Genomic DNA, 27,194 nt, shown 5'->3' with positions numbered 1-27,194 from the left:
ACAAGGAGATGCTTAGAATACTGGATCCATCATCTTTTGCTCGTGGATCACTTGAGTAGTCATCAAGCATACTACTCCTAGTGCTCCTCCTGCTCAGGTGCCACGGCTTCATTGGAGATCTAAAATAAAGAGTTGATCTGTACTTGCAATGTCTGACGAGTTGATCTGTAAATGTTTCTTTAAAGATCAATTGAGGTTCTTTCTATTCTGTCATATTCTAACACAGGATTACAGAAAGAAATAGCACATTTTTGGCACCAAGGAGGATGTGGAAATGAGATGGGACTGTTGGACTCCAACCCAAGTTTCTACCTCCTCTTTTTTCTTTGGTTAACTATGGAACAAGTTTGTATTGTACTCAACTCATTACATTCTTATTCAAGGCATGAATGAAGCATTTCAGTCTCCCAGTGTGTATCAAAATGATGTGTGTATCGTGATTGATATAATGAAGTAGTCTTTCTCCAACTCACTAAATATGAAATCTTCAATAAAGAAAAGCTGCATATGAATGGCAAAAGTGAATACAAACTGAAAGAAGGAAGCATTTATCCTGTAAATTTCAACTAAAGGACTCAAGAAGAACATAAGCATACATTGGCATGCACATCAAACTCAAGACGCAAGCATCTAATGTGCAAATGCTGAAAGTGGTGACAAGCTGACATGAAACTCCCATGAGAAGGTACTCGAGAATCCATGCTTGCATGTAGATTTGCTAGCTTGCAACAAGCTTTAAGCTTCTGTGTTTGTTTACTGAAGGAAATTATATGGAACTAAAAGTTTCTATTAAAGTGTACAAGGGATGTGTTCATCTGCTGTATGATTCCATGAGGTAATTCTTGAGTTTGCTTCTGTCTCCCTCATGTTTCTATGATGACAATATTGTGCATGGAAAGATGTGTCTGTGCATGTTAGGTGATCCAGAATTAACACACAAGTTCATGTGGTGTTATATATATAGGAGTTGCAACATTCTCATCTGCAAAAATGAATGAGGAAGAACATTAAACAACTTCAATAGACACTCTATATTCTGAGAAAAGGGCAATGAATTCCTCATTTATTCCCCCTGAAAACCATGATCGAAACAAGTGCAAAGCAACAGTCAGTTTCTATCACAAAGGTGTTTTCATTTTGCATAAAATGATGATGATAGTTCAGAATGATGAACTCTCAGTACACAGTCTGCTTCTCCTTAAGCTTCAAACTCTGGACCTCAAAATGTATTCTCAATCAATTTTCTGAACCCATTCTTCTTCTCCGAACTACAACTGAACTCACACTAAGTAGGCCTGGTAACCTGTCAAGAAACAAATATTACGTAAAACTTCATTGGCCTCTAGGTTTTCATGATATCTATAGATTTCTTACGTATGAAAGAACAGAGAGGAAGAGAGAGAGAGAGAGACTAGAATTACTCACTAAGAAGTAACTTTCACCCATCTGCAGGCTCTGCATGAGAATTCCATGCTCATTGACAGGTAACACCTCTCCTGAAGAATGAACAAGCATCACATTGTCACCAAACATGGCTCTAAGATCTATAGGCCCACTCGGAACCTCGTTAAGGACGCCATTGATGAATACGATCACTGTTCCTGCAGTTATGCATTTCATGGTCCAAATGAGTTGAAATATTGTCAAAATTACAACTCAATATATCCTATATTCACATTTATGAGAGACAACATTCATTTTAAGCTAAAATGGTGCCGATTACTCGAAGACTATAATTACTTGATCTAGGGTTAGTGCATTAATATTACTAGACAAAACTTTAATCTATCCAAAACATTTCCGGTAGAACAAGAATCTCGCATTGCTCGAAAGGTTCAAAGCTTAGATGGATGTTTAATGTTCAGATGTAGGGGTGAAATAAACTGAAGAAACTAAACGTTGATCACAGTCGATCAATCCACTTAGTAGAAGGCCTGAAAACTCCGAGAGGAGGTTTGTTTCAGCTGCGGAAAGCACGACCACGTTAATATATGCGAGAGACCACTTAGCCATGCACTAACCGGGTTGGTAGTGTAGCTGAGAGATATCCCGAGTGCTCTCCATGAATCTCATCTGACGACAGATCGAGAAGAGATCATCGGCACTATCATCGATCATAAAGTTAGAGGAGGAAGAAGAAGCAAAAGAAGAGCATGAAAACAATCCTGCTTCGCCTTTTGGAGGGTTTACCATGCCACTTGTTGTGGGAAACAACCTTGAGCCGTGGCCTCGGGGCCGACGTAGCTCGGTTCGGGTCCGAACGACGGGAATCTCCCTGGGGCATCCCTCGAGCCCGCGGGGTCGGTCCGGTGCGATGGTCCGATTGGGACGGGGTTGCCGTGTCCTCCGGGCAGGAACTCCTCGTCCGCGCGCCCGGCGGGAACCCTCGGCTTCGCACCTGCACAAAGGTCGGGCCGGGACGCTCAGCCCAACCCCTCCGACGATCAAGTTAGCAGATGTGGAGAGGGTTTTAGATGAAGAAGTGTTTTTTGTCTCCCCCCCTTTTCTCTGATGAACGAGAGGGTATTTATAGGGAAGCTTACTACTGTTTGATGTGCCCGCCTGCAGGAGGCAGTCTAGTAGCGTCTGACATGGGCGTTGGCGTGGCGTGAGGAACCAAGCCTGATTAGGCGTTAATGCGCCTCGACCGGTGTTCCGGTTCGGTTGACCGAGTGTCGTCGCGCCGATCGAGGCGTGAGGTGTCGGCTAACGTCAGCCGAGTCTTATCATAATTACTATCATCATCATATTCCCTCCCGGAAAGAAGCTATGCATCGGACGTTGTAACGGGAGTCCGAGACATGGCTTTAGCTTCAGACGGGCTGGCCGCGCAGGCGCGGTCTCGAGGAGTATGGAGCCGACGAGCACGACGCAGGCGGGCTGGGCGCGCAGGTGTGTCTCGGGGAGAATGGAGCCGAGGAGCACGACGCAGGCGGGCTGGGCGCGTAGGTGTGTCTCGGGAGCATGGAGCCGAGGAGCACGACGCAGGCGGGCTGATCGCGTAGGTGTGTCTCGGGAACATGGAGTCGAGGAGCACGACGCAGGCGGGCTGGCCGCGCAGGTGTGTCTCGGGAACATGGGGCCAAGGAGCACGACGCAGGCGGGCAGACCGCGCAGGTGTGGTCTCGAGAGTCATGCGGCCGAGTAGCACAACGCAGGCGGGCAGGCCGCGCAGGCGTGGTCTCGAGAGTCGTGCGATCGAGTAGCACGACGCAGGCGGGCAAACCGCGCAGGCGTGGTCTCGAGCGTCATGTGGCCGAGGGATGAGGTTCGGACGGGAAGGCCGCCCTGAGGGGGGCTCGGCAGTCTACAGTCGAGGGATGAGGCTCGGACGGGAAGGCCGTCCTGAGGGAGGCTCGGCAGTCTACGGCCGAGGGATGAGGCTCGGACGGGAAGGCCGCCCTGAGGGGAGCTCGGTAGTCTACGACCGAGGGATGAGGTTCGGACGGGAAGGCCGCCCTGAGGGTAGCTCGATAGTCTACGGCCGAGGGATGAGGTTCGGACGGGAAGGCCGCCCTGAGGGGGGCTCGACAGTCTACGGCCGAGGGATGAGGTTCGGACGGGAAGGCCGCCCTGAGGGGGGCTCGGCAGTCTACGGCCGAGGGATGAAGTTCGGACGAGAATGCCGCCCTAAGGGGGGCTCGACAGTCTACGGCCGAGGGATGAGGTTCGGACGGGAAGGCCGCCGTGAGGGGGGCTCGGCAGTCTACGACTGAGGGATGAGGCTCGGACGGGAAGGTCGTCCTGAGGGGAGCTTGGCAGTCTACAGCCGAGGGATATGGCAAAGGCCGAGGGACTCGACTCGGGCGGGCAAGCCGCCCTGAGGGGAGCTTGGCAGTCTACAGCCGAGGGATATGGCAAAGGTCGAGGGACTCGACTCGAGCGGGCAAGCCGCCCTGAGGTGGACTCGGGCAATCTATGGCCGAGGGGCTCTGATAAAGGCCAAAGGATGTGACTCAGGCGGGCAGGCCGCGCTGAGGTGGACTCGGCAAGGGCACTGCTCAAGCCGAGGGACACGGCTCAGGTAGGCAAGCCGCGCTGAGGTAGACTTGGGCAGTCTACGACCGAGTCGTGTAGATTCAGAAGGGTTTAAGCCGGGGCCAACCGCGAGCCGAGAGGGGGTTAGGTAGATACTGAACCTTCGCTCAGAAGAGACTGAGGCAGGGCTTGGATTTCTTTTCATGAGGACTACATCGGGTAGCTACCGCGGGTGCAGGGCCTCTCTTATGGAGCCCGCGGTCGAAGGTCGTCCCTTCTCCTCACGGCCGCCCAGGCCTCGACTGCGATGTACCGGTTAGCCCGCTGGAGCATCTCTGGCACCATAGTGGGAGGTCGCTCCGCGAGGGACCAGAGGAATTTGGAAGGTGGCAGGCCTATCACAAACGCCTGCACTAACAGAGAGGGGTGAGTGTCTGGCAAGCCCCGGATTTGCATGGCGAAACGATCCACAAAGTGTGAGAGGGGCTTGTCCTCCCTTTGTTTGAGTCCGAGGAGCAGTGCCGCGGAGGGCTTTGGCCGTGCATAGGCTACGAAGTGGAGCTCGAAGTCATTGGCGAGCTGGCCGAAGGAAGCAATCGTCCCGGTCTTTAAGCCGTCATACCACGCGTGGGCCGGCCCTCTTAGAGTGGTAGGAAACGCTCTGCACATCAGGGCATCAAAGGTTCCGTATAGCGTCATTTGGGCGCGAAAAGCAGCTACATGGTCCGCTGGGTCTGTGGAGCCATGGTAAGCGTCTAGAGAGGGGAGCTGAAAATCCGAGGGGACTGTCAGATCCCGTATCTCGGGTGTGAAGGGAGACCCTTCGTGTGCGTCCTCCCCGAGCTCTCCCTTGGACTTGCGAACCTCTTTCTGCACCTCGTTGAGTCGCTGGCTGACGAAGCGCAATTGGGCCCGCAGGGAGTCCGAAGAGAGTGCCTCGGGTTCCGGGCGACCGGTCGGGTTTGCCATCACTGGATCCCCGAGTGGGGCCGGTCGGACCCGAGGCGAAGTGGGGGGCTCTGGTAGTGTCACGTGGGCCCGAATGGGCGCCTTGCGCAGTGGTTCGATCGCGAGCGAGTGCGCCGGATGCGAAACGAGCGGAACAATGGTTTGCACCATTTCCATCAGAGCTCGCACTTGACGAGCGAGGTCCTGAAAGGCCTCGGGTGACACGGGCGTTGAGTCGACTCGGTCGAGTGTGACCTCTCAGCCGTGGGCTCATCTGAGCCGCTCGGGTGATCACCCGACATTCCGGGCCCTCCTTCTAGCGCCAATCTGTTGTGGGAAACAGCCTTGAGCCGTGGCCTCGGGGCCGACGCGACTCGGTTCGGGCTGTTATTGTGGCACTGGTTGTGATCATCCATGGCTGATGTGGCTTATGGTTGCAGCAAGGAGGAAGAAGATGAGAGAAGAGGTTACATGTACCTGGACAACCAACAATGAACGGCTTGCTTGTGTACATACTTTTGTCGAGTTATTTATAGGTGCAACCAGTTGAGGTCACACTTGTTTAAGCTAAGATCTATCAAATCATTTTTTTATGATTTCTAACATGATAAAAGATCATTGATATCGTTCGGATAATGACTCGTTTGTAGCTTTGCTTTAGTGGTATAAGAAACAGGGTTAACGAAGATCATGGTAAATCAGATTATATCCAGAGTAGGTGGGAATGGTTGCAAGCCATGTACTAAGCATCTCCTGCAATGCAAACAAGCTACAGAAGCAAGACGCGGTGGGGTGGGGGAATGGAAACTAGGGTTTAGCATTTGTTACATCAGGGGAAGCACTTTCCACGCCCCAAGGTGTGGTCAAAGGGGGGCACCCTCCCCCTGATTCATTAGGGCTGACGTAGCATGCAGCACAACAGAGGAGAAGAAGCCTGAGGCAAAGGAAAAAGACATGCAAACTGCGCATTAATATAGGATGTTGGTGAAGGCTTTGTCCGAGCTCGGCTGGTGTTTGACCTTTCGTCATGGCAGAAACCGACGTCGCGAGGACTGCGGAGGGAGGCTGGCTTCAGTTTTGGGATCTTTAATTGCCTCTGTCTCCTTCCTCTGCCACCGGAGGGCCACTATAACTTCTCTTTAGCATCAAAAGTGAACCAGCACCTACTCGATTGATTGCTTGTGGTTCTGCATTTTGACTGTCAGTTTACTGATTGTTCTCGAGTAACTGAAGCTCGTACTTGTCTTGCTTTCTCCAGGAGAGCATTGAATGATTTCGATCGATCAAACTCGGACACAATTCCGACTCAAGTAACTCTTCGTTCACTCGGTACTATTGATTGGTACCTTGTGATTGTGCATACGTGAGGAGTATCAGAAGGCCAAGAAAAACCCACAGAGGTCATTACTGTAGTAGTGATGATGCCTGGAAGAACTCCTGGTCGGACATCATCGATGTTTTCCGTCATCGGGAAAGTGCTCCTGTGAAAGCTCGGGATTTGCATCGCCATCGTAGCTCTGACTACTTCAGTAAGTTGTGGCACAAACTAATCTTGGTGGGGAACCCACAGCTCCAGTAAGTAATCCGATCTACGACATGATGTGTAGGTTGCCTTGTACCTTAAAACCATGCACTTTGGTTGCACTAAAGGTGGCCATCTTCACCACCATGGCTGGATTGATCTTAGTGCTTCACCACGAAAGGACCATAAACTTCATCAACACCACTAATGAGGACAATAATTATGATAAGACTCGGCTGACGTCAGCCGATGCCTTACGCCTCGATCGACGCGACTGCACTCGGTCAGTCGAATCGGAACATCGATCGAGGCGCATTAATGTCTACTCAGGGTCGATTCTTTACGCCACATCAATGCCCATGTCAGACACTACCGACCTGCCTCCTGTAGGCGTGCCCATCAAACAACAGTAAGCTTCCCTATAAATACCCTCTCGTTCATCAGAGGGGAAGGGGGAGAGGCACACAAAGGCGCTCGGCCCAACCTTTGTGCAGGTGCGAGGCCGAAGGTCCCCTCCGAACGCGCAGGCGAGGAATTCCTGCCCGGAAGAGACGACTACACCGCCCCGGAAGAGACGACTACACCGTCCCGATCGGACACCGCCCCGACCTCGTCAGCGGAACGCCTTACAAGATCCCCGCCCATTCGGAGGCCACGGCTCCCAGGTTGGTTACACCAACAACCACCATGGCTGGATTGATCTTAGTGCTTCACCAACAAAACCAAAACGTTAAAACAAAATCCTTTTCCATGTCCATCAAATCAATTGGTCCAGTTAATTTCAGCACACATCAACCAATCCATACTATTTGCAAATCTGATGGACTTTCTGTGGCCAAATTGGGATTAGCCTTGATAAATCCCAATTTTAATCAATCATCCATCAAATCGACACCGGATAAATCTTAAAATCCTAGACCCTTTTTAGAAAAACATAAATCGACACCGGAATGGGGGGGGGGGCGGCGGACGAGAGAGAGAGAGAGAAGAGAGAGAAACATCACCCTCTGTATCGCTTGTCGCCGCCTGCAATGCACCGCTCCACGCGTCCGTCACCCCTTCCCTTCCCCCCCTGAGAGCTCCGACAAAACACCCCCCCTCTCTGCATCGTTTGTCGCCGCCTGCAACAGATCGAATGGCACCCGCTCCACGCATCCATCACCCCTTCCCTCCCCCCCCCACTCCACTCCAAAAACCCCTCCAGTAGTGACGGCCATCCGTAACCGCCTCGGCGGACCTCCCACGACCTCCTTTCCCGTCGCATTCCGGTCCATCATCGCTTATTACTCCACGACGCCGTCTCACTCCCAACCCCACCCCCACATGAACGCAACGGCTCCAGCGCGGCATGTGGTCGTCCCAGGTGTCCAGAGAGAGAGAGAGAGAGATTTACTTTGTGCGGGCGGGCGGCAAAAGAGAACACCACAAATAATAAATAATACACCAACCGAAAAACATAATTATAAATAATATATATATTGTTAGAAAAAAATGATGAGAAAAGATTATTATTAAATATTATATATATATATATATATATATGGCTTTCAAATCTCTTACTTAAACTATATGTTGGTTGTGTAGGTGAATACAGCAGTAGTTGAATAACCGAAGAAGACCCATGGCTTTAGTTTTCTTCCACAGTAGGGCAAGTTTCGTCCGACAAGACCTCTTGCGTTGAGAGGTTGTCAATGTCCGATTCAACGCCAAGATTCACACGGCATTCTATCGTTTCTGTCAGCTCAGATCAGCTTTAACTCAGGATCTTACCATCCCACGGTTTGCAAAGAACCTGGGGCGGATGCTTCTTTCGAGGAAGGGTTTTGCGTCAATCACCTTGGCCCTCGTGACAGGCACATTTAATGGAGAACAGGTCGTCGCCTCCGGTGGAAACCACTAACGAAGCAGGAGCCAAAGAACAAGTGTAGAACAAGGAGATGCTTAGAATATTGGATCCATCATCTTTTGCGCGTGGATCACTTGAGTAGTCATCAAGCATACTTACAGAGATGCCACGGCTTCATTGGAGATCTAAAATAAAGATTAAAGTGTGTATGTACTTGCAATGTCTGACGAGTTGATCTGTAAATGTTTCTTTAAGGATCAATTGAGGTTCTTTCTATTCTGTCATATTCTAACACAGGATTACAGAAAGAAATAGCACATTTTTGGCACCAAGGAGGATGTGGAAATGAGATGGACTTTTGGACTCCAACCCAAGTTTCTACCTCCTCTTTTATCTTTGGTGAACTATGGAACAAAGTTTGTACGTACTCAACTCATTGCATTCTTATTCAAGGCATGAATGAAGCATTTCAGTATCCCAGTGTGTATCAAAATGATGTGTGTATCGTGATTGATATATTGAAGTAGTATCCTTAATTTCTTTCTCCAACTCACTAAAAATGAAATCCTCAATAAAGAAAAGCTGCATATGAATAGCAAAAGTGAATACAAAATGAAACAAGGAAGCATTTATCCTGTAAATTTCAACTAAACCACTCTCCACTCTCCTCTGCATGTATATATGCGAGCGTCAAAGGGCTCAAGAACAACATAAGCATACATTGGCATGCTGCACATCAAACTCAAGACGCAAGCATCTAATATGCAAATGCTGAAAGTGGTGACAAGCTGACATGAAACTCCCATGAGAAGGTACTCGAGAAACCATGCTTTCTGTGTACAGAATAAGGGGAAGAAATGAAGCATGTAGATTTACTAGCTTGCAACAAGCTTTAAGCTTATGTGTTTGTTTACTGAAGGAAATTACATGGGACTAAAAGTTTCTATTAAAATGTTAAAGGGATGTGGTTAGTGTTAACAACTTTAAGCCGGGGCCTCGGGGCCAACCCAGCTTGGTTCGGGTCGGAATGGGCGGGGATCTCCCTGGAGTCTCCGGAGACCGCTTGAGGTAGCTGGCTTGACTTAACGCGGCCATGTCGGGGTCGCGTCTCCTTCCAGGACTCCTCTCCTGGGCGTTCTGGGGAAGCGTTCCGCCTTCCCACCTGCACACAGGTCAGGTCGGTAGCTTCACCCAATCCCTCCGACGATCAAGTTAGTGTATAGTCGCCGGAGGTTTTTTCCTCCCCCTCCATTTAGAACACGAGGGTATTTATAGGGAAGCTTACTATTTCCTGATGCGCCCGCATGCAGGGGACATGCTCGTATTCCTGGTAGCGTCTGACACTGGTGTTGGCGTGGTGTAAGGGATCGAGTCTGAGCATGACGTTAATATGTCTCGGCCAACATTTCGAGTTCGTGTTGATCAAGTACCGTGAGGCGTCATCTGGGATGACTGACGTTAGTCGGGTCACATCGCCATTATTGCCCGTATCAGATGTGTTCATCTGCACTATGATTCCATGAGGTAATTCTTGAGTTTGCTTCTATCTCCCTCATGTTTCTATGATGACAATATTGTGCATGGAAAGATGTGTCTGTGCATGTTAGGTGATCCAGAATTAACACACAAGTTCATGTGGTGTGATATATATATAGGACAACATTCTCATCTGCAAAAATGAATGAGGAAGAACATTAAACAACTTCAATAGACACTCTATATTCTGCCAAAAGGGCAATGAATTCCTCATTTATTCCCCCTGAAAACCATGATCGAAACAAGTGTAAAGCAACAGTCAGTTTCTATCACAAAAGTGTTTGCATAAAATGATGATGATAGTTCAGAATGATGAACTCTCAGTACACAGTCTGCTTCTCCTTAAGCTTCAAACTCTGGACCTCATCATGTATTCTCAATCAATTTTCTGAACCCATTCTTCTTCTCCGAACTACAACTGAACTCACACTAAGTAGGCCTCGTAACCTGTCAAGAAACAAATATTACGTAAAACTTCATTGGCCTCTAGGTTTTCATGATATCTATAGATTTCTTACGTATGAAGAGAACAGAGAGGAAGATAGAGAGAGAGACTAGAATTACTCACTAAGAAATAACTTTCACCCATCTGCAGGCTCTGCATGAGAATTCCATGCTCATTGACAGGTAGCACCTCTCCAGAAGAATGAACAAGCATCACATTGTGACCAAACATGGCTCTGAGATCTATAGGCCCACTCGGAACCTCGTTAAGGATGCCATTGATGAATACGATCACTGTTCCTGCAGTTATGCATTTCATGGTCCAAATGAGTTGAAATATTGTCAAAAATACAACTCAATATATCCTATATTCACATTTATGAGAGACAACATTCATTTTAAGCTAAAATGATGGTGATTACTCGAAGACTACAATTACTTGATCTAGGGTTAGTGCATTAATATTACTAGACAAAACTTTAATCTATCCAAAACATTTCCGGTAGAACAAGAATCTCGTATTGCTCGAAAGGTTCAAAGCTTAGATGGATGTTTAATTTTCAGATCTAGGGGTGAAATAAACTGAAGAAACTAAACGTTGATCACAGTCGATCAATCCACTTAGACGTCTCGGCAAAAAGAGTAGAAGGCCTGAAAACTCCCAGTGGAGGTTTGTTTCAGCTGCGGAAAGCACCACCACGTTAATATATGCGAGAGACCACTTAGCCATGCACTAACCAGGTTGGTAGTGTAGCTGCGAGATATCCTGAGTGCTCTCCATGAATCCCATCTGACGACAGATCGAGAAGAGATCATCGGCACTATCATCGATCATAAAGTTAGAGGAGGAAGAAGAAGCAAAAGAAGAGCATGAAAACAATCCTGCTTCCCCTCCGGCAGAGTTACTAGATGACGTGCTCGACGAGGTGGGCGGCGTTGAAGCACGTGGAACTCCACTGCTGACTTGTTGCCCGGCCATAAGGCTCGCCTGCAACTGGCGCTGGCGGCGGCGGAACCTCGATCGCCTGTTCTGGAACCAGTAGAAGACATTGGCGTCACCCACGGAGCCGAACTGCTCGAGGAGCTTGCGGATCCTCACGGTCTCGCCTTTTGGAGGGTTTACCATGCCACTGTTGAAGATAGACTCCAGTATAAGGATTTGCTCGGGCTTCGGAGTCCATCGGGTGCGCACAGGCTCGGTGACAGTGCCGTCAGGAACAGATCTCCGAAGGTTGGGGCTGTTGTTGTGGCACTGGTTGTGATCATCCATGGCTGATGTGGCTTCTGGTTGCAGCAAGGAGGAAGAAGATGAGAGAAGAGGTTACATGTACCTGGACAACCAACAATGAACGGCTTGCTTGTGTACATACTTCTGTCGAGTTATTTATAGGTGCAACCAGTTGAGGTCACACTTGTTTAAGCTAAGATCTATCAAATCTCTTTTTTATGATTTCTAATATGATAAAAGATCATGGATATCGTTCGGATAATGACTCGTTTGTAGCTTTGCTTCAGTGGTATAAGAAACAGGGTTAACGAAGATCATGGTAAATCAGATTATATCCAGAGTAGGTGGGAATGGTTGCAAGCCATGTACTAAGCATCTCCTGCAACGCAAACAAGCTACAGAAGCAAGACGCGGTGGGATGGGGGAATGGATACTAGGGTTTGGCATTTGTTACATCAGGGGAAGCACTTTCCACGCCCCAAGGAGTGGTCAAAGGGTGGCACCCCCCCCCCCCCCCGATTCATTAGGGCTGACGTAGCATGCAGCACAACAGAGGAGAAGAAGCCTGAGGCAAAGGAAAAAAGACATGCAAACTGCGCATTAATATAGGATGTTGGTGAAGGCTTTGTCCGAGCTCGGCTGGTGTTTGACCTTTTGTCATGGCAGAAACCGACGCCGCGGGGACTGCGGAGGGAGGCTGGCTTCAGTTTTGGGATCTTTAATTGCCTCTGTCTCCTTCCTCGGCCACCGGAGGGCCACTATAGCTTCTCTTTAGCATCAAAAGTGAGCCAGCACCTACTCGATTGATTGCTTGTGGTTCTGCATTTTGACTGTCAGTTCACTGACTGTTCTCGAGTAACTGGAGCTCGTACTTCTCTTGCTTTCTCGAAGGGAGCAGTGAATGGTTTCGGTCGATCAAATTCGGACACAATTCCGACTCAAGTAACTCTTCATTCACTCGGTATTATTGATCGGTACCTTGTGATTGTGCATACGTGAGGAGTACCAGAAGGCCAGGCAAAACCCACAGAGGACATTACTGTTGTAGTGATGATGCCTGGAAGAACTCCTGGTCGGACATCATCGATGTTTTCTGTCATCGGGAAAGTGCTCCTGTGACAGCTCGGGATCTGCAGCGCCATCGTAGCTCTGACTACTTCAGTAAGTTGTGGCACAAACTAATCTTGGTGGGTGGGGAACCCACAGCTCCAGTAAGTAATCCGAGCTACGGCATGATGTGTATGTCGCCTTGTACCTTAAAACCATGCACTTTGGTTGCACTAAAGGTGGCCATCTTCACCACCATGGCTGGATTGATCTTAGTGCTTCACCACGAAGGAACCATAAACTTCATCAACACCAACCAAACAACATCTTTTCCTAATTCCCCTTTAAAAATCCTTGCCAGCACATATCACACAAGCAAAATGATTAACACGTTGGGTTTGGTTAGAATAATAGGGTGGAGTTGAAGATGCTGAATGATTGAGTTGTGTAATGATAAGAGTTCCATGTTATTGTGCTTCCCTGTCCTTTTCCTTTTCCCCCTCAAATAGGGAAGCCTGAGTTCCAATCGAGGGAAAGTTTGGTGCAATCCCCTTGTAAAGTGATTCGAGTTGCAGCCTTCTCCAAAGCCAAACATTTATCATGGCATGTGCCCCGAAAGCCATGCTAAGGGTTTCCGGTGGGTGTCTCTCAACAACTATCCCCGTTAGATCATTCAAAAAGGGGATTTATGCAGACACATCTTCCCTCCTCGTGCATCGACTCCATCTGTCATGTCGGCAGCGGACCGTACGTTCCATCTGAATCCTAGGTTCTTGTTCTTGGCTTTCGAGAAGAAAAAGAAGAAGAGAGAGGCGTCCTTATTCTTAATCGAGTAAGCCAGTTAGAGAATGAAACAACAGGGGTGTGAGAGTTGCTCTCCTATTTTAGCTATCAAACCAATTGATTAGCTCGCCCTAATGGAGACCCAGAAGACTCCTACAGCTTATCCCTTTCAAACCTTGTTGGCTTTGATCAACCCTATTTAGCTCAGTTCTTGCTTTGGTTAGGGAGATGGATGAGACTCCACGTTTCATGGAAGGTTGGGGGAGCAGTCGACCAGTGCTGACTCCTCCACGACATGCATGCCCCCATTAGATTTAGCTTGTAGGAACTGAGGCTTGGGAAGGTGTTTCCGCCATGCCAACACCAGTAGCCAACACCTGGGTTTACTTCCGAGGACGATGCATGTCTGTCTCGCCATTGCATGACCGATGTGACGCTCGTGGTCTCATGGCGCGTTAGATTTGTTTACGAGGCCGATGCATGTCCCCCCTCACCATTGCCTGACAGATGTGACGCTGCTGGTCTCGTCAAATGTCCTCCCGTTTCTTGTGAGAGAGAGAGAGAGAGAGAGAGAGAGAGAGAGGAGATCAAGTACATGCGTGCAGTGACTAAAATTCTGCCGTGCGAGACATCGGATCGAACATGGATCTCGGATGACACCAAATTAATGGGTCGGGTTTGATTAGGATTGTGACACATCCTAACCCAATTCAAGTTCGGACCGAGATGTATCCAACTGTCCACAGCCCAACCAAAATTAGCCTCGAATGCTCATCGCATCGGATCACTACTAGTATCATCACCATCTTTGATGTTCTCTCCCACTGCGAAGGATTGAGTGGGCAATTACTTTCCCCATGCAAGAACAAAGTCAATTCAATCATAAAGGCAATGCCCCGCACCACCCGATGTGCTACAATCTCATGAATGCCAAGTACGACCACAACCTCATGAATGCCAAGATGCACGCTTTACTTCATGACATAGTTGGAAAACACAAGACTACACTGAAAACAGCCGCAGTTGTTGACTGAAAGAAAGTAGCAGCTCATTCGAAGACTTTCTTTTGTGCTCCACCCAGTTAAACCGATACAACGAACGATGTCTACGGAGACAGAGACGCTGCTAGGTTTGGAACGTCTCCCTTTCAGACTGTACAGTCTCCGTTGCTGTAGCATACTTCTCAGAATAAGAAAAGAAATGGAATCATGATTAGGGTAGGTGGTTCACGACTATTTCCTGATAATAAAATATCGAACATGGGTATTACCCACACAAGCGGCTACTTTTGTTGTCTCCTGAAGTAGTTGCAAGCTGCAAGAACAAGAAGCAACAGGTCTTAGAAGCTAAATGATGTTGCTTGTGCTTGAGAACAACTTATGATTTCAGCATCTGAACTGAAGAAACACTTTGTAGAGGAAGTTAATTCAAATACAATCACAAATCAAACGGCAACCGGACATCAGTAGATTATGAGCAAGATGAGACGAACATCAAGCATATGCATGGAGAACTATGAATTACTGAACATTTGTAAATACACTGTAGAACAAAGCACACATGAACCTATATTCTCCTCAGGGAAAAACATCAAAAATTAAAAAGGTAATGATATTGGTGTTCATAGGAGAAGATAGCGGAAACATCATTAATCGTGCTGATGTTTGATCACTCCACTATAATTATTCCTTGTTCTTCCATCCTACAGAAAAGCGTTGACTTATATTTTCTTCTTTCATCTCATTGTAAAGCTTTAGTTAAGTTTGGTGAAGATCCACACCAGCAAGCATCCTCCTCAACATACAATTAAAGCCACGTCATCGGGGTGACAGCTTCCACGTCAGTGTCATACCTTATTCTTTCATCCTGTAGAAAAGTTTTGATTGTATTTTCTTCTTTCATCCCAAGGCAAAGCTTTAGTTGATTCTGATGAAGATCCACGCTCACAAGCATCCACCTCAACATACATATCAAAGCTACAACATCGGTTAGACTTGTTCATGGCGACAGCTTCCAACTTCACTATTGTTGAATTTAATAGGAATAAAGGATAGAGAAATCAAACAGATAAAGAGTAAGACAAGCTTAAATCTTCTATATTTCTCTCTCAAAAAAACTCTTTATAATTTCAGAAATTTTCTATCTTTCATGACATAATATATGAGGTTTATATGACCTCCAAAGATACATTACATTACATTAATTATATTTAAAATGAATCATTCTCTTTCAAGAAACCCTTTCAAGAATCAATAACCAATTTGACTTGTCACATTTAATCTATTTTTTCTTCTTGGTGTAATGAATCTCTCTCTTGATAAAGTGAACCTTTCTTTTGATGAAATTAATCTCTTTATGACACTTGAACAAGTTTAATTCTAACAACCATCGTATCTTGCAAAGATCCATCGCAGGTGGTCTTGCATGGTCGTGAAGCAAGTTGATGCAGAACAACTCGTATGCACATCCTACTCGTGTCCTGTCAGGTCAAATTAAGTTGTGGTTATGTTTAGGTTTCAGCTTTTCTAACATTTCCATGATTTTGTATTGTTTTATCTTCCTACTGTAATTAAAAGGGTCCAGATATGCTGTATCTTGATCGGGTTTCTCCATCTGTTGTCATGGAATCGATTAGGTAAATGTCAGCCTAATTTAAGTCACACCAAGGTTACTGTGTGCCTAGATATGTGTTCACTTATCGTTGGCTAATTAGACGATCTATTTAGTTCAAAACTAAAGTTTCCTTGGAAGAATTCATAATCGAACGGATTGAGAAAAATAGATTGCAACAAAGACTAAGTTTGTGAAGGATGAACTGATGTTGAAGCCAGAAAAGAGTGTGATCTATAATCTTGGACAAAAGTTAGCTATTGAAGGAAAAGACAGAGGCAGAAAAAATAACCTCATTTAAGAGGAGTAACAATTCAGACAAGCTCATGAAAACATTTTGATGTTTCCGGCATTTGTATGGTACGATAAAGAAAAAGAGGCAATCTAATTGATCGAATGTGGTGCGACTCGACAATAATGTGATTTGTATTAAGCATTGACACATCAGGTGCAAATAAAAGGGAGTAAGATGAAGACAGGTCGTAGAGTAAGTGAAAGATAAGTACTCTGCCATGGCGATTTCTCTTTCAGAAAACATCGGGACGTCCGACAAGACTCCACCTTTCCTTGTAAAAGAACAAAGAAATTCTATTAGCCTCCTTAAAGCACACTGATTCAACTCCAATTCGATAAAGAAATTCAAAATCCAAAGAACGTCAGTTGTTCCTTCCTGCATCTCGAATCAAGAAACGCCGTCCAAAACCCTATTCCGGCAACCGGGTATCTAAATAGGAGGACGAATGAATTACCGAGGGGCATCCAAGTGTTGGGCCTTCTTGGATCGTCGAATGGCATCCGCCGCCTACAAGATCACCTCGCGGGTCGGTGATCCACCCCAAGCCGGATTCCCGCCACGAGGGGGGCGGGCACGCGCCACCCGTCCCGTTTCTCTTCGCAGCATGCTCCGGGAGAAGCTCCGTCGCGGCGACCGCCGGCTGGGGTTCCTTCGTCGTCCCTCCTCGCCGAGCGCGCGACGTCGCCCTTGCCAAGGATCCTACAAACCTTAAAAACCCGGCCGAATCCAGCACAGGTTTTCGGGTACGGATCCACAAATATAGATCCGATAAACAGAGTTTTAAGCTTCTTCTTCGTTAAAAATAATATCATGACTTGCAATTAATTTATTAGTTATATGATCATAAAATCTAAAACTTTTTATCTCATTTTTATACCATACATATATTCATTTAATACTTTTATCATCAAGTTTGTTTTTTTTTTTTATATAGTATACCCTACAAATAGAATCTTTATTTTTAATCTTAGACAAATCTTTACCATATTTTTTAATTTAATAATTCTAGTCTATTATAATTATAATGATCATATCTTTTATCTCATAAAGTCGATTAATCAATAACAGTAGTAGTGAGTGTAAGTAAGAAAAAAATCCAAAAATAATAAGAGAAATATTTTATTTTTTATCATTCTCACGATTGTTATCAAATTTTAATTTTTTTATCATAAATAAAAAAAATATCATAAAAAATAACATAATATCCTTTTCTTATAAGTTACCCTATACTAATAATATTTTATTTTAGACCATGAATAAATATTATTTCATAAATAAATTTTTTACTATATTTGGTATTTATAGTAATCGTTCATTTTTCTTCCGCTTGAACATCATTGTCATTTCTCACTTATATTATAGATTTGATTAAATCATTAAGTCTTTAGAATAAATTTTTTTCGTATGTCATATGATTACTGTATCCACTATCAAAAAAACTAAATAGATTTAGAATATTCATTATAAAATGTAATAAAAAAATATTTTCTTCCTCTTTTTCTCATTATTGTTTTCTTCATGATAATTTATTTAATTTTTGTTTTAATAATCTTTTTCAAGATAGTCATTTTTTTACAATGTTAACAAAGAGAAACATTTGGATTTTTAATTTTGTACTAGTAATATTTTTCAATATATCTAATATTTTTATAATAAAAATATTGATTAATTTCTTTATTACCTTCATTATAGTTCCTTTGACCCTTGTTTGATTGGTCTCATCCCCTACCTCAAGCGTTAGATCATCCACAACCTCTACCATTTGATCCCTTAAAATTTGATTTCTAAAATTTTTTTTATTATTCTTCTAATCTATCTTCGAGCGAAGTTTCATTTGAAGATTTATTCATTTTTTGTCTATGAACTAAAAACGAGCTTATTAATTCATCAATAGAAAATATATTTATATCTTTAGCTTCTATAATAGTACATATCATATAAAATTTTGAAGGTAAACTTCATAAAATATTTTTTAATACTATTTGTTCTTTTAAATTTTCTCGACAAGATTTCAGTTGGTTCATAAAAAAAAAGATTTAAAAAAAAAACTAGTGATAGATTTAGAATCTTTCATCATAAAAGTTTTAAAATTATGTCAAATAATTTTAAGCTTTAAATTTTTTTATCTTATCTATGCTTTAAAAAATATATTTTTTAATATTTTGTAGGCTTTTATTAATGTTTATGCTGACATGATTCGAAAAAATAAAGATTCATCTATTTCTTATTATACCACATAGAGAGTTGTTGTATCTTTTTGTATATTTTCATTCCTTTGATCTTTAGTAATATTATGATCATACATATTATACTCAACAAAATTATTTTCTATCTAATAACATAAATCTTATAAAATAAATAGAATTCTTAGTTTAATGATCTAAAACTGATAATTTGAAGATAGGAAGAAGTTGATTAGAAACACTTGCTCCACGTTTTTTTTTTTGTTCTCTCTTTTCTTTTAGTATTTTTTTCTTTCTTAATCGGTGTACATAAGGAATGATGAGTACTTTCCAATTTGTAATGATTTTGATTCATTCAAAAACACATATATTTATATTAGTCAAAAGATAAAGTATAAAATTTTTAAACAATAAAGAAATCTATCATAACCCAATAAATCTCCTTATCCTCATCTATTTTTATTTTTATTTTATTATTTAATCTAATTTAAATGTTTTAAATTAATCTTATCACATGTGACTAAGTAAATAGATAATTTTTTGTATTTATTTCGAGATTAAATTTCTTCATCCATACTCTCAAAGTTTGCATACTCCTCCTCAGTGCTTTTTTTTTTAATCTACCGCTCTCAAGATTTTTCACATAACTTATCAAAAGTAGTAGAATAGCAATAAAGTCTTTGCATTTGGAAGTCATATATAATGTATATGTTGACAAGATAATGATATATATATATATATATATATATATATATATATATATATATATAACGCTGATGATGATGATAACGACAACAACAACAATAATTACAATAATTATTGTTATTATTATTGGATCAAATGTGATGAGGATAGTAATTATGATAAGACTCGGCTGACGTCAGCCGATGTCTCACGCCTCGATCGACGCGACTGTACTCAGTCAAGCGAACCGGAACACCGGCCGAGGCGCATTAACGCCTACTCAGGCTCGGTTCTTCACGCCACGTCAACGCCCATGTCAGACGCTACCAGCCTGCCTCCTGTAGGCGGGCACATTAAACAACAGTAAGCTTCCCTATAAATACCTTCTCGTTCATCAGAGAGAAGGGAGGAGGAATAGGCACAAAACACTTCTCCATCGGAAACCCCCTCCACATCTGCTAACTTGATCATCGGAGGGGTCAGGCCGAGGTGCTCGGCCCGACCTTTGTGCAGGTGCGAAGCCGAAGGACCCCGCGGGGCGAGCGAGCGAGGAGTTCCTACCCGGAGGAAGCGGTTACACCGTCCCGATCGGACGCCGCACCCGACCACCCCAGTGGGCTCGAGGGACGCCCCAGGGAGATCCCCGTCGTCTGGACCCGAACTGAGTCGCGTCGGCCCCGAGGCCACGACTCAAAGTTGTTTACACCAACAAACCGAATAGTCTTTCTTCCGGATCCATGGGCGTTCAGATCCGACATGCGTGGATGGAGCATTCTAATGCGGATCGGGTTTGCAGATCTGACATGCATCGAGCCTTCCTATCTGGATCGGGTTTGCGGATGGAGGCCGTGAAGTCAGCCTACCAAGTCAACGGCAGCCTCAAGGGAAGTCGCACACGGAGCGAACGCGGGCAATCTATAACTAGTTGGTCCGAAACATCGCATGGAATCCGTCTCCGGGAGCTTCCCGGCCTTCACGCTCTCTCCTCGCTTCCTCCTCCTCCTCCTCCTGCGCTCGTAGAACAGGAACAGTTCGAGTGGCAGCACGCGATGCCCGGAGGAAGTTGCGAGCGAAGAAGACGCAGCCTCTCCTTCTCTTTATAAAGGCCTCCCGGCCGAAGCCAATACAGAACACGAAAGCCAAACCTCCCCGCCCCCCCCGTGCCTCCTCGTCTTCCGCCCTCTCACCAAATGGACTGGTGAAGGTCTCATCCCTCGTTGAGATCGAGCAACAAGTTGCTCACTTGCAGAACAGAGAGAAAGAGAGGGTGGGAGATCGAGTAATAATAAGCAGGAAGGACGATGTCGAGCATTGCGCTCTTCGTGTTCCTCTCACTTCTTGGCCTGTCCTCGGTTGGCGCCGAAGACCCGTACCTCTTCTTTACGTGGAACGTCACCTACGGCACTATCAGCCCTCTCGGCGTCCCTCAGCAGGGCATCCTCATCAATGGCCAGTTCCCCGGACCCAACATCAACTCCACCACCAACAACAATATCGTCCTTAATGTCTTCAACAACCTGGATGAGCCCTTCCTCTTGACATGGTTTGTCCCCTGTTCTCGTGCATGTCTAATCTCGATCGGTAGTCTCGATAAGCAGTTCCGTTCTTCACTATCTGCGCAGGAACGGAATCCAGCAGAGGAAGAATTCGTGGCAGGAGGGCATGCCGGGAACCAACTGCCCCATCCCCCCGGGCAAGAACTTTACCTACCACTTCCAAGTGAAGGACCAGATCGGGAGCTTCTTCTACTTCCCCTCGATGGGCATGCACCGGGCCGCCGGGGCCTTCGGCGGCCTCCGTATCAACAGCCGCCTCCTCATCCCTGTGCCCTTCGCCGACCCGGCGGACGATTACACGGTCCTCATCAGCGACTGGTACACCAAGAGCCACAAGGCCCTAGCGGGGCTTCTCGACGCCGGCCGCAGCATCGGCAACCCTGCCGGGGTCCTTATCAATGGACTCACCGGCAAGGACAATGCGCCGCTCTTCACCATGGAGGCCGGGAAGACGTACCGTTACCGCATCTGCAACGTCGGCTTGAAGGTGTCCCTCAACTTCCGGATTCAGTCTCACCTGATGAAGCTGGTGGAGATGGACGGATCGCACACCGTGCAGAACGACTACGAGTCCCTGGACGTCCACGTCGGGCAGTGCCTCTCCGTGCTCGTCACGGCCAACCAGGAGGCCAAGGACTACTACATGGTCGCCTCCACGCGCTTCACCAAGTACTCGCTATCCGCCACCGGCATCATCCGTTACGCCGGCTCCGTCGTCCCACCGTCGCCCGAGCTGCCGAAGGCACCCGTCGGCTGGGCCTGGTCATTCAACCAGTGGCGGTCGTTACGATGGAACCTCACGGCCAGCGCCGCCCGGCCCAACCCCCAGGGCTCCTACCACTACGGAGGCATCAACATCACCCGAACCATTAGGCTCGCCAGCTCCGTGGGGCTCGTCAACGGCAAGCGCCGCTTCGCTCTTAACGGCGTGTCGCATGTGGACCCCTCCACCCCGCTCAAGCTTGCCGAGTACTACGGCATCGCCGACAAGGTGTTCAAGTACGACAGCATCAGCGACGATCCACCGGAAACCAACGCCCCCATCACGGTCGCACCGAACGTCTTGAACGCCACCTACAGGGACTACATCGAGATCATCCTCGAGAACCCCGAGAGGAGCATCCAGTGCTACCATTTGGACGGCTACTCCTTCTTCGCCGTCGGGTAAACCAATCCTACCTTCCACACCGAAGCTTGTTCTCTTACGGCCAAGTGGCAGCCAATGAACTCGGTGCATGGCGTGTCGCCTGCAGGATGGGGCACGGGAAGTGGACGCCGGCGAGCCGGAGGACCTACAACCTGCTGGACGCGGTGAGCCGGCACACAATTCAGGTGTACCCGAGGTCGTGGTCGGCGATCATGCTTACGTTCGACAACGCGGGGATGTGGAGCTTGCGGTCCGAGATGTGGGAGAGGCACTACCTGGGTCAGCAGCTCTACGTCAGCGTGGTGTCTCCAGCGAGGTCCCTGAGGGATGAGTACAACATGCCCGACAACGCGCTGCTCTGCGGCGACGTCGCCAGCCTCCCGAAGCCGCCATCGTACGTCTAATGTGTGATAAGGGCCCGGAATAACCTCGTATACATATGTAATATGTAATGATGTAACAGCAATCCAAGCAAGAGGCAACGGGGGGGGGGGGGGGGGGGGATGAATGATGAAGTAAAACACCCGAGAGATCGAATGTCTGCTCCTACTGCTGTTGCTGCCTTTTCTAATGCTACATCAGCAGCAGGACTCCTGTATCGTTCTCAGGTTATGATATATAAGTGGATTGCTATTTTACCAAAGGATCTTGATTCTTTTTACCGATGGTATTTCTCAGAAAATGATAGCTTTGCCAGCAGATGATGTTCAAGAGTGGTGTTGCCTATTCATAAGAATTTTTCGCAAACTGGTCTTCATGTCAAGTAGTAATAATACTTCTACCATTTTGTATAAAAAAATATGATATCTAATAAAAGATCATGATAAAAATAAATATCAAATAGAATGATATTTTTGTATTCCTTACCTCCTCAATCAATTTATGATTTAAAAATTAATCATAGATTTAAATAATTGCTTTGATTAAATAATTTGAAAGAAATCTTTTTTTTTTCAAAATCTATATAAATATTCATTAACTTTATAATAAAATAATTATTTTTATCAACGAGTTCTTCTATTTTATATGGTATCATATTCCTATTGCTTCAAGTAAGAAAGATTTTTTTTTTCGGATAAAGAACTTCTTTATAAAGAAGTTATAAAGAAGTTAATTTTCGGATAAAAAATTAAGAGACATAAATAATTAGTGTTAATAATTCAGATATGTGACTTACCGATGTCATTTAAAGAATTATATAATAAATTAATTGATTATAAAATATATTTAAAATAAGAAAAGAGAATGATAAGATCAACTATCACAACTTAATTTGGTAAAAAAAATAATTAAAAAAATAAGAACTTCAACAAGGGACTGAACAATATACCACTTAGACAAATGAATAATACGTAGAGCTATCATCCTTCGTAATCCTATAATCATGACGATAATCTCAATCAAATAATATAAGAAATAACTTCAACTATAATTATCAATAGCTTTGACATCCCAACAATAGCAATCAACATAAAGCCATATAGCAAAAGTTTATTAATCTCGACCTAAACCTACTTCTGCACTCAATTGGTTTCAATCAAACATCCTGACTAGTTCGACAGCTTATCGAAACAATTGGACTGTTGACTATCGTATTTCTTATTATATCACTTTTGATTTGTAAAACTTATATATCTACAATGACTATAAAGGTAATGAATACATCATCATTGGTGATGTTAATAGATTCCCTATTACTCACATTGGTTTCATATTACTTAATTCATATACCAATATTTTTACATTAAATGATATTTTATATGCACCTCATATTAAAAGAAATCTTATTTCTGTTTCTCGATTCTGTAAATAAAATAATACCTCTATTAAGTTCTATCATGACTCATTTCTAATTAAGGATTTAAGCACAAAAACATCCTTCGTCCGAGACTAAAATAAATATAATATTTACGAGTGGTTGTTGGTTTCGCAAATCACCCAACCAACCGCTCTTACCTCAATTACTGCTCATATCGATGTGTGATATCATCCTCTATTCAATAACAATTACTTTCTCGTTACTTTTTTTTCAACTTTCAAATAAGTATAATTGTAACTACTTTTTGGAGCATCTTTCCTATCATGCTCAAAACCATTTCAAATTATCTATATTAATGTCTAAAGCCTTAACCCAACTACCTCCTTTAATAATTTTATTTTTTATATTATTTTATATATTAACTTACTAAATATACATAGTTATACCTTCTAAAACATAAATTTGAAGTTATTAGTCTTTACTCATTTTAGAAAGATGATCCAAAACTTATTCCAATCTATCATTAAAATAGTTTGCTTTGATAGAGAAAGTAAATACCAAGCTCTAACAATTTACCTCTTATTCAATGGTATACAATATCACAAGTCATCACTCACATGTACTTCAACTAGTTAGCTCTACCAAATCAAAGCAACAACATTTGGTTGAAACTAATGTCACCCTTTTATACCAAGTCTTCGTACCACTAATCTTTTGATCAACAATCTTTAAGACTACAATCTATCTCATTAACTGTATGGTAACCCTAATCGTACAACACTACTCATTGAAAAACTATTTCACAAAATCTTAAACCTTCAAAAACTTAAAGTATTTAGTTGTTTATATTATCTCTAGTTGTACTCTACTCCTTACACAAGTTAATATCAAGATTCAAACTTTGTATCTTCATTAGATACTTTCTTGACTATAATGCTTTTCGTGCTATAATCCTTATTTTGCATCACATCATACTAATTTTGTTGAGTCCGCCTGAAGTTTACTGAACCTATAACCATCACCCAAGTTTAAAAATCTCTACACTCACAAAACCATGTGTGAAAAATATGATGCTCTACTTCATAATGTCATATAAATTATTATATTATTTCATTACGCACAAAATATCATCGAGTGTAAGTGGACCTTTTGAATTAAGCAGAATCCAGATTGATCTATTGCTAAATACAAAGCATATCTAGTAGCTAAAGGGTTTCACCAACAACCAAGTATTTCACCAACAATCATGATTTCACAAGAATATTCAATCCAATTATAAAATCAATAATAATTTGACTCATCCAAGAGACCCTAACCAAAGATATCTTTATGCAGCAACCTCTTGACTTTATCCACTATTAAGATTCAAGCCATGTTTATAAACTATAAAGAACTATTTATGGACTTCACTAAACTCAAAGAGCTTAGTATATTGAAATTAGCTCATTTTTTACATTAGTTGCTTTGTCAAATCTAAATCTGACACCTTCTTATTTTTACAATAACAAAAGAGAATAACTATATATCTACTAGCTTATATGAATGATATTGTCATCATAGGTAATAATCTCATTGAGATTAAGAATTTTTTAATTAATTAACATATCGATTTTGCATCAAAGATCTATCAACCTTATACTATTTTTTGGGAGTGGAAATAACGTTCATATCTTCTAATTTTTTTTCTATCTAAAAATAAATACACATAAGATCTATTATTAAATATGAATATGAAGTCGCTATCATACTCTTTACTACTAATTCACTTAAATTATATGATATCAATCGTATGACGGATCTCACACAATACCGACTAGTACTTAGTTCCTTACACTATTTATTTTTCATACGTCTAAATATTTTATTTGTAGTCAATAAATAATCATAATTTATGCATCGTCTCTCTATTAAGTATTAGTCTGCATCTTACATTATCTCAAAGGAACTCTTAATTATGAACTTCATCTTTATAAACACTCATCATTTCATCTATATGTTTTCGATGATGCTAATTAGCCAAAGCAACACTTATGATAGAATTTCTATATCAACCTATATTATCTATCTTGAAATAAATCTAATTAATTGAAGTTCTAAAAAATATAATACAGTCACAAGATCCATCGTTGAAGCTGAATATTATGTCATCGCCACCACCGTTGTAGAACTCAACTGGATCACCAATCTACTATATAAACTTGACATCACCTCCAAATCCACTCCTGCAATATATTATAATAATATCGATAACACTTATCTATGTGTCAATCAAATATTTCACACACGTATAAAATATATTATCATGAACTTTCATTTTATTAAAGATCAAATAGTTAGATATTAACTATACGTTTCTTTTAACTTTAGACCAAACTAAAAGTCTCCGTCACAAAGCCCCTCGCTGATATTTCAATTGCATCGTATACAGACCTCAATCAAAAAAACTCACTCCTCTCAGATCCATAAAGTTCTATTCTACATTCCTCTCCCCAGCAAAACAATGGAACTCTAATCCTCACCTCACTTAGACCCTACTTTTATTCTGACGTTGATTCGGAATAATAATATTAACTCGAACTTAGATATTTGTTAAGTCTATAAAGATGATGGATGAATTAGGAACATTAATATTAGGGGGTTTACAGATCTACGACATCAGACCTCATCGTTGCCGTTGGATTCTAATCCAATGGTCTTGATGCGAGAGGAGAGATTACTTGTAAATTACAAGGAAGAATAAAAACGGAGGGAGGAGAAGAGGTGCATCATGGGCCGTTGGTCAGGCGCCCCAGACGGTGATGCCCTGCATCATATGCTTGAACTCCCCGAAATCCACCCGGCCGTCGGAATCCTGATCGACGGAGCAGATCATCTCTTGCACCCGCACGATGCTCCGCCCCTCCACCAGCCCCAGCTTGACGAGCACAGCCTGCAGCTCCGACGCGGAGATGAAGCCGTCCCCGTCTTCGTCGAACACCCGAAACGCCTCCCTCATGTCCTCCTCTCCCTCCCCGTGCGTCTCGCCGATGGCGTCGGAGGCGCCGAAGAGGGAGTCGCCGAGGTCGCGGTGGAGGGCCTCGAACTCCTCGAAAGCGAGGCCGGCGCGGCCTGGCGGGATGTAGGCGGCGACGGTGGGCCGGAGCTCGTCGGGGCTGGTGCCGAGGCCGAGGCGATCGAGGGCGAGTGCCAGCTCCTCGACGGTGATCTCCCCGTCGCCGTTGTGGTCGAAGAGGTCGAAGACGCGGCGGAGGCGAAGGGCGTTGAGGCTCTCGGAACGAAGCCGGAAGGACGGCGACGGCCGGCCGAGGGTCTGCGTCGGCTGGTGGATGTCAGCTTTGGCCCCTTTCTCCATGGCTACTTCGCGGAAGATTACGGTGGGAAGAGTCTTGGCGGTGATAATGGCGACGGATCACTATAAATAGAACGAAAACCACGGAAATGCCGCCAGTGGTGGCGGCGGCAGGAAACAGGAATTAGCTATTCGGTTGAATTTTCTTTTGCTCTTTTAATCGATTAATTAAGGCTTTAAAATGGATTACATGTAACACGATGCTGGTAATTCTTTCTCCACGGAGAAAAAATGGCTTCGTAGTTAAGCATCGTTTTGCTTCCTTCTTCAGTGTGGGTG

General features: G+C 44.1%; 3 protein-coding genes and 1 long non-coding RNA gene across 4 annotated transcripts; 1 reads left to right on the top strand and 3 right to left on the bottom strand.

Annotated features, from left to right (window-relative positions):
* Positions 1-9,986: 9,986 nt before the first annotated feature.
* LOC135618373 (WUSCHEL-related homeobox 11-like) lies at positions 9,987-11,615 on the bottom strand. The gene is made up of 3 exons (XM_065119254.1): positions 11,013-11,615; positions 10,399-10,574; positions 9,987-10,277 (listed from the first exon to the last, which is right to left on the bottom strand). Exons 1-3 carry the CDS (start codon positions 11,542-11,544, stop codon positions 10,260-10,262), a joined length of 726 nt encoding a protein of 241 aa, XP_064975326.1. The 5' UTR covers positions 11,545-11,615; the 3' UTR covers positions 9,987-10,259.
* Positions 11,616-14,267: 2,652 nt separating this feature from the next.
* LOC135618433 (uncharacterized) lies at positions 14,268-16,905 on the bottom strand. The gene is made up of 4 exons (XR_010489009.1): positions 16,692-16,905; positions 16,449-16,503; positions 14,603-14,646; positions 14,268-14,511 (listed from the first exon to the last, which is right to left on the bottom strand). It is a non-coding gene; the product is annotated as an uncharacterized LOC135618433 (long non-coding RNA).
* A 3,339-nt stretch (positions 16,906-20,244) lies between these two features.
* On the top strand, positions 20,245-22,257 carry LOC135618340 (L-ascorbate oxidase homolog). Its single transcript, XM_065119222.1, has 3 exons — positions 20,245-20,647; positions 20,727-21,824; positions 21,914-22,257. The coding sequence occupies exons 1-3, from the start codon at positions 20,406-20,408 to the stop codon at positions 22,209-22,211; spliced, it is 1,638 nt and encodes a 545-aa protein (XP_064975294.1). The 5' UTR covers positions 20,245-20,405; the 3' UTR covers positions 22,212-22,257.
* A 3,876-nt stretch (positions 22,258-26,133) lies between these two features.
* On the bottom strand, positions 26,134-26,967 carry LOC135618211 (probable calcium-binding protein CML27). The gene has a single exon (XM_065119075.1). The coding sequence runs from the start codon at positions 26,916-26,918 to the stop codon at positions 26,346-26,348; it is 573 nt and encodes a 190-aa protein (XP_064975147.1). The 5' UTR covers positions 26,919-26,967; the 3' UTR covers positions 26,134-26,345.
* Positions 26,968-27,194: the final 227 nt, after the last annotated feature.

This window comes from Musa acuminata, chromosome BXJ2-8 (assembly GCF_036884655.1).
Source record: "Musa acuminata AAA Group cultivar baxijiao chromosome BXJ2-8, Cavendish_Baxijiao_AAA, whole genome shotgun sequence".
Classification (NCBI taxonomy): domain Eukaryota; kingdom Viridiplantae; phylum Streptophyta; class Magnoliopsida; order Zingiberales; family Musaceae; genus Musa; species Musa acuminata.
The sequence above is the reverse complement of the archived record's forward strand: the minus strand, read 5'-3'. Positions and strand labels throughout refer to the sequence as shown.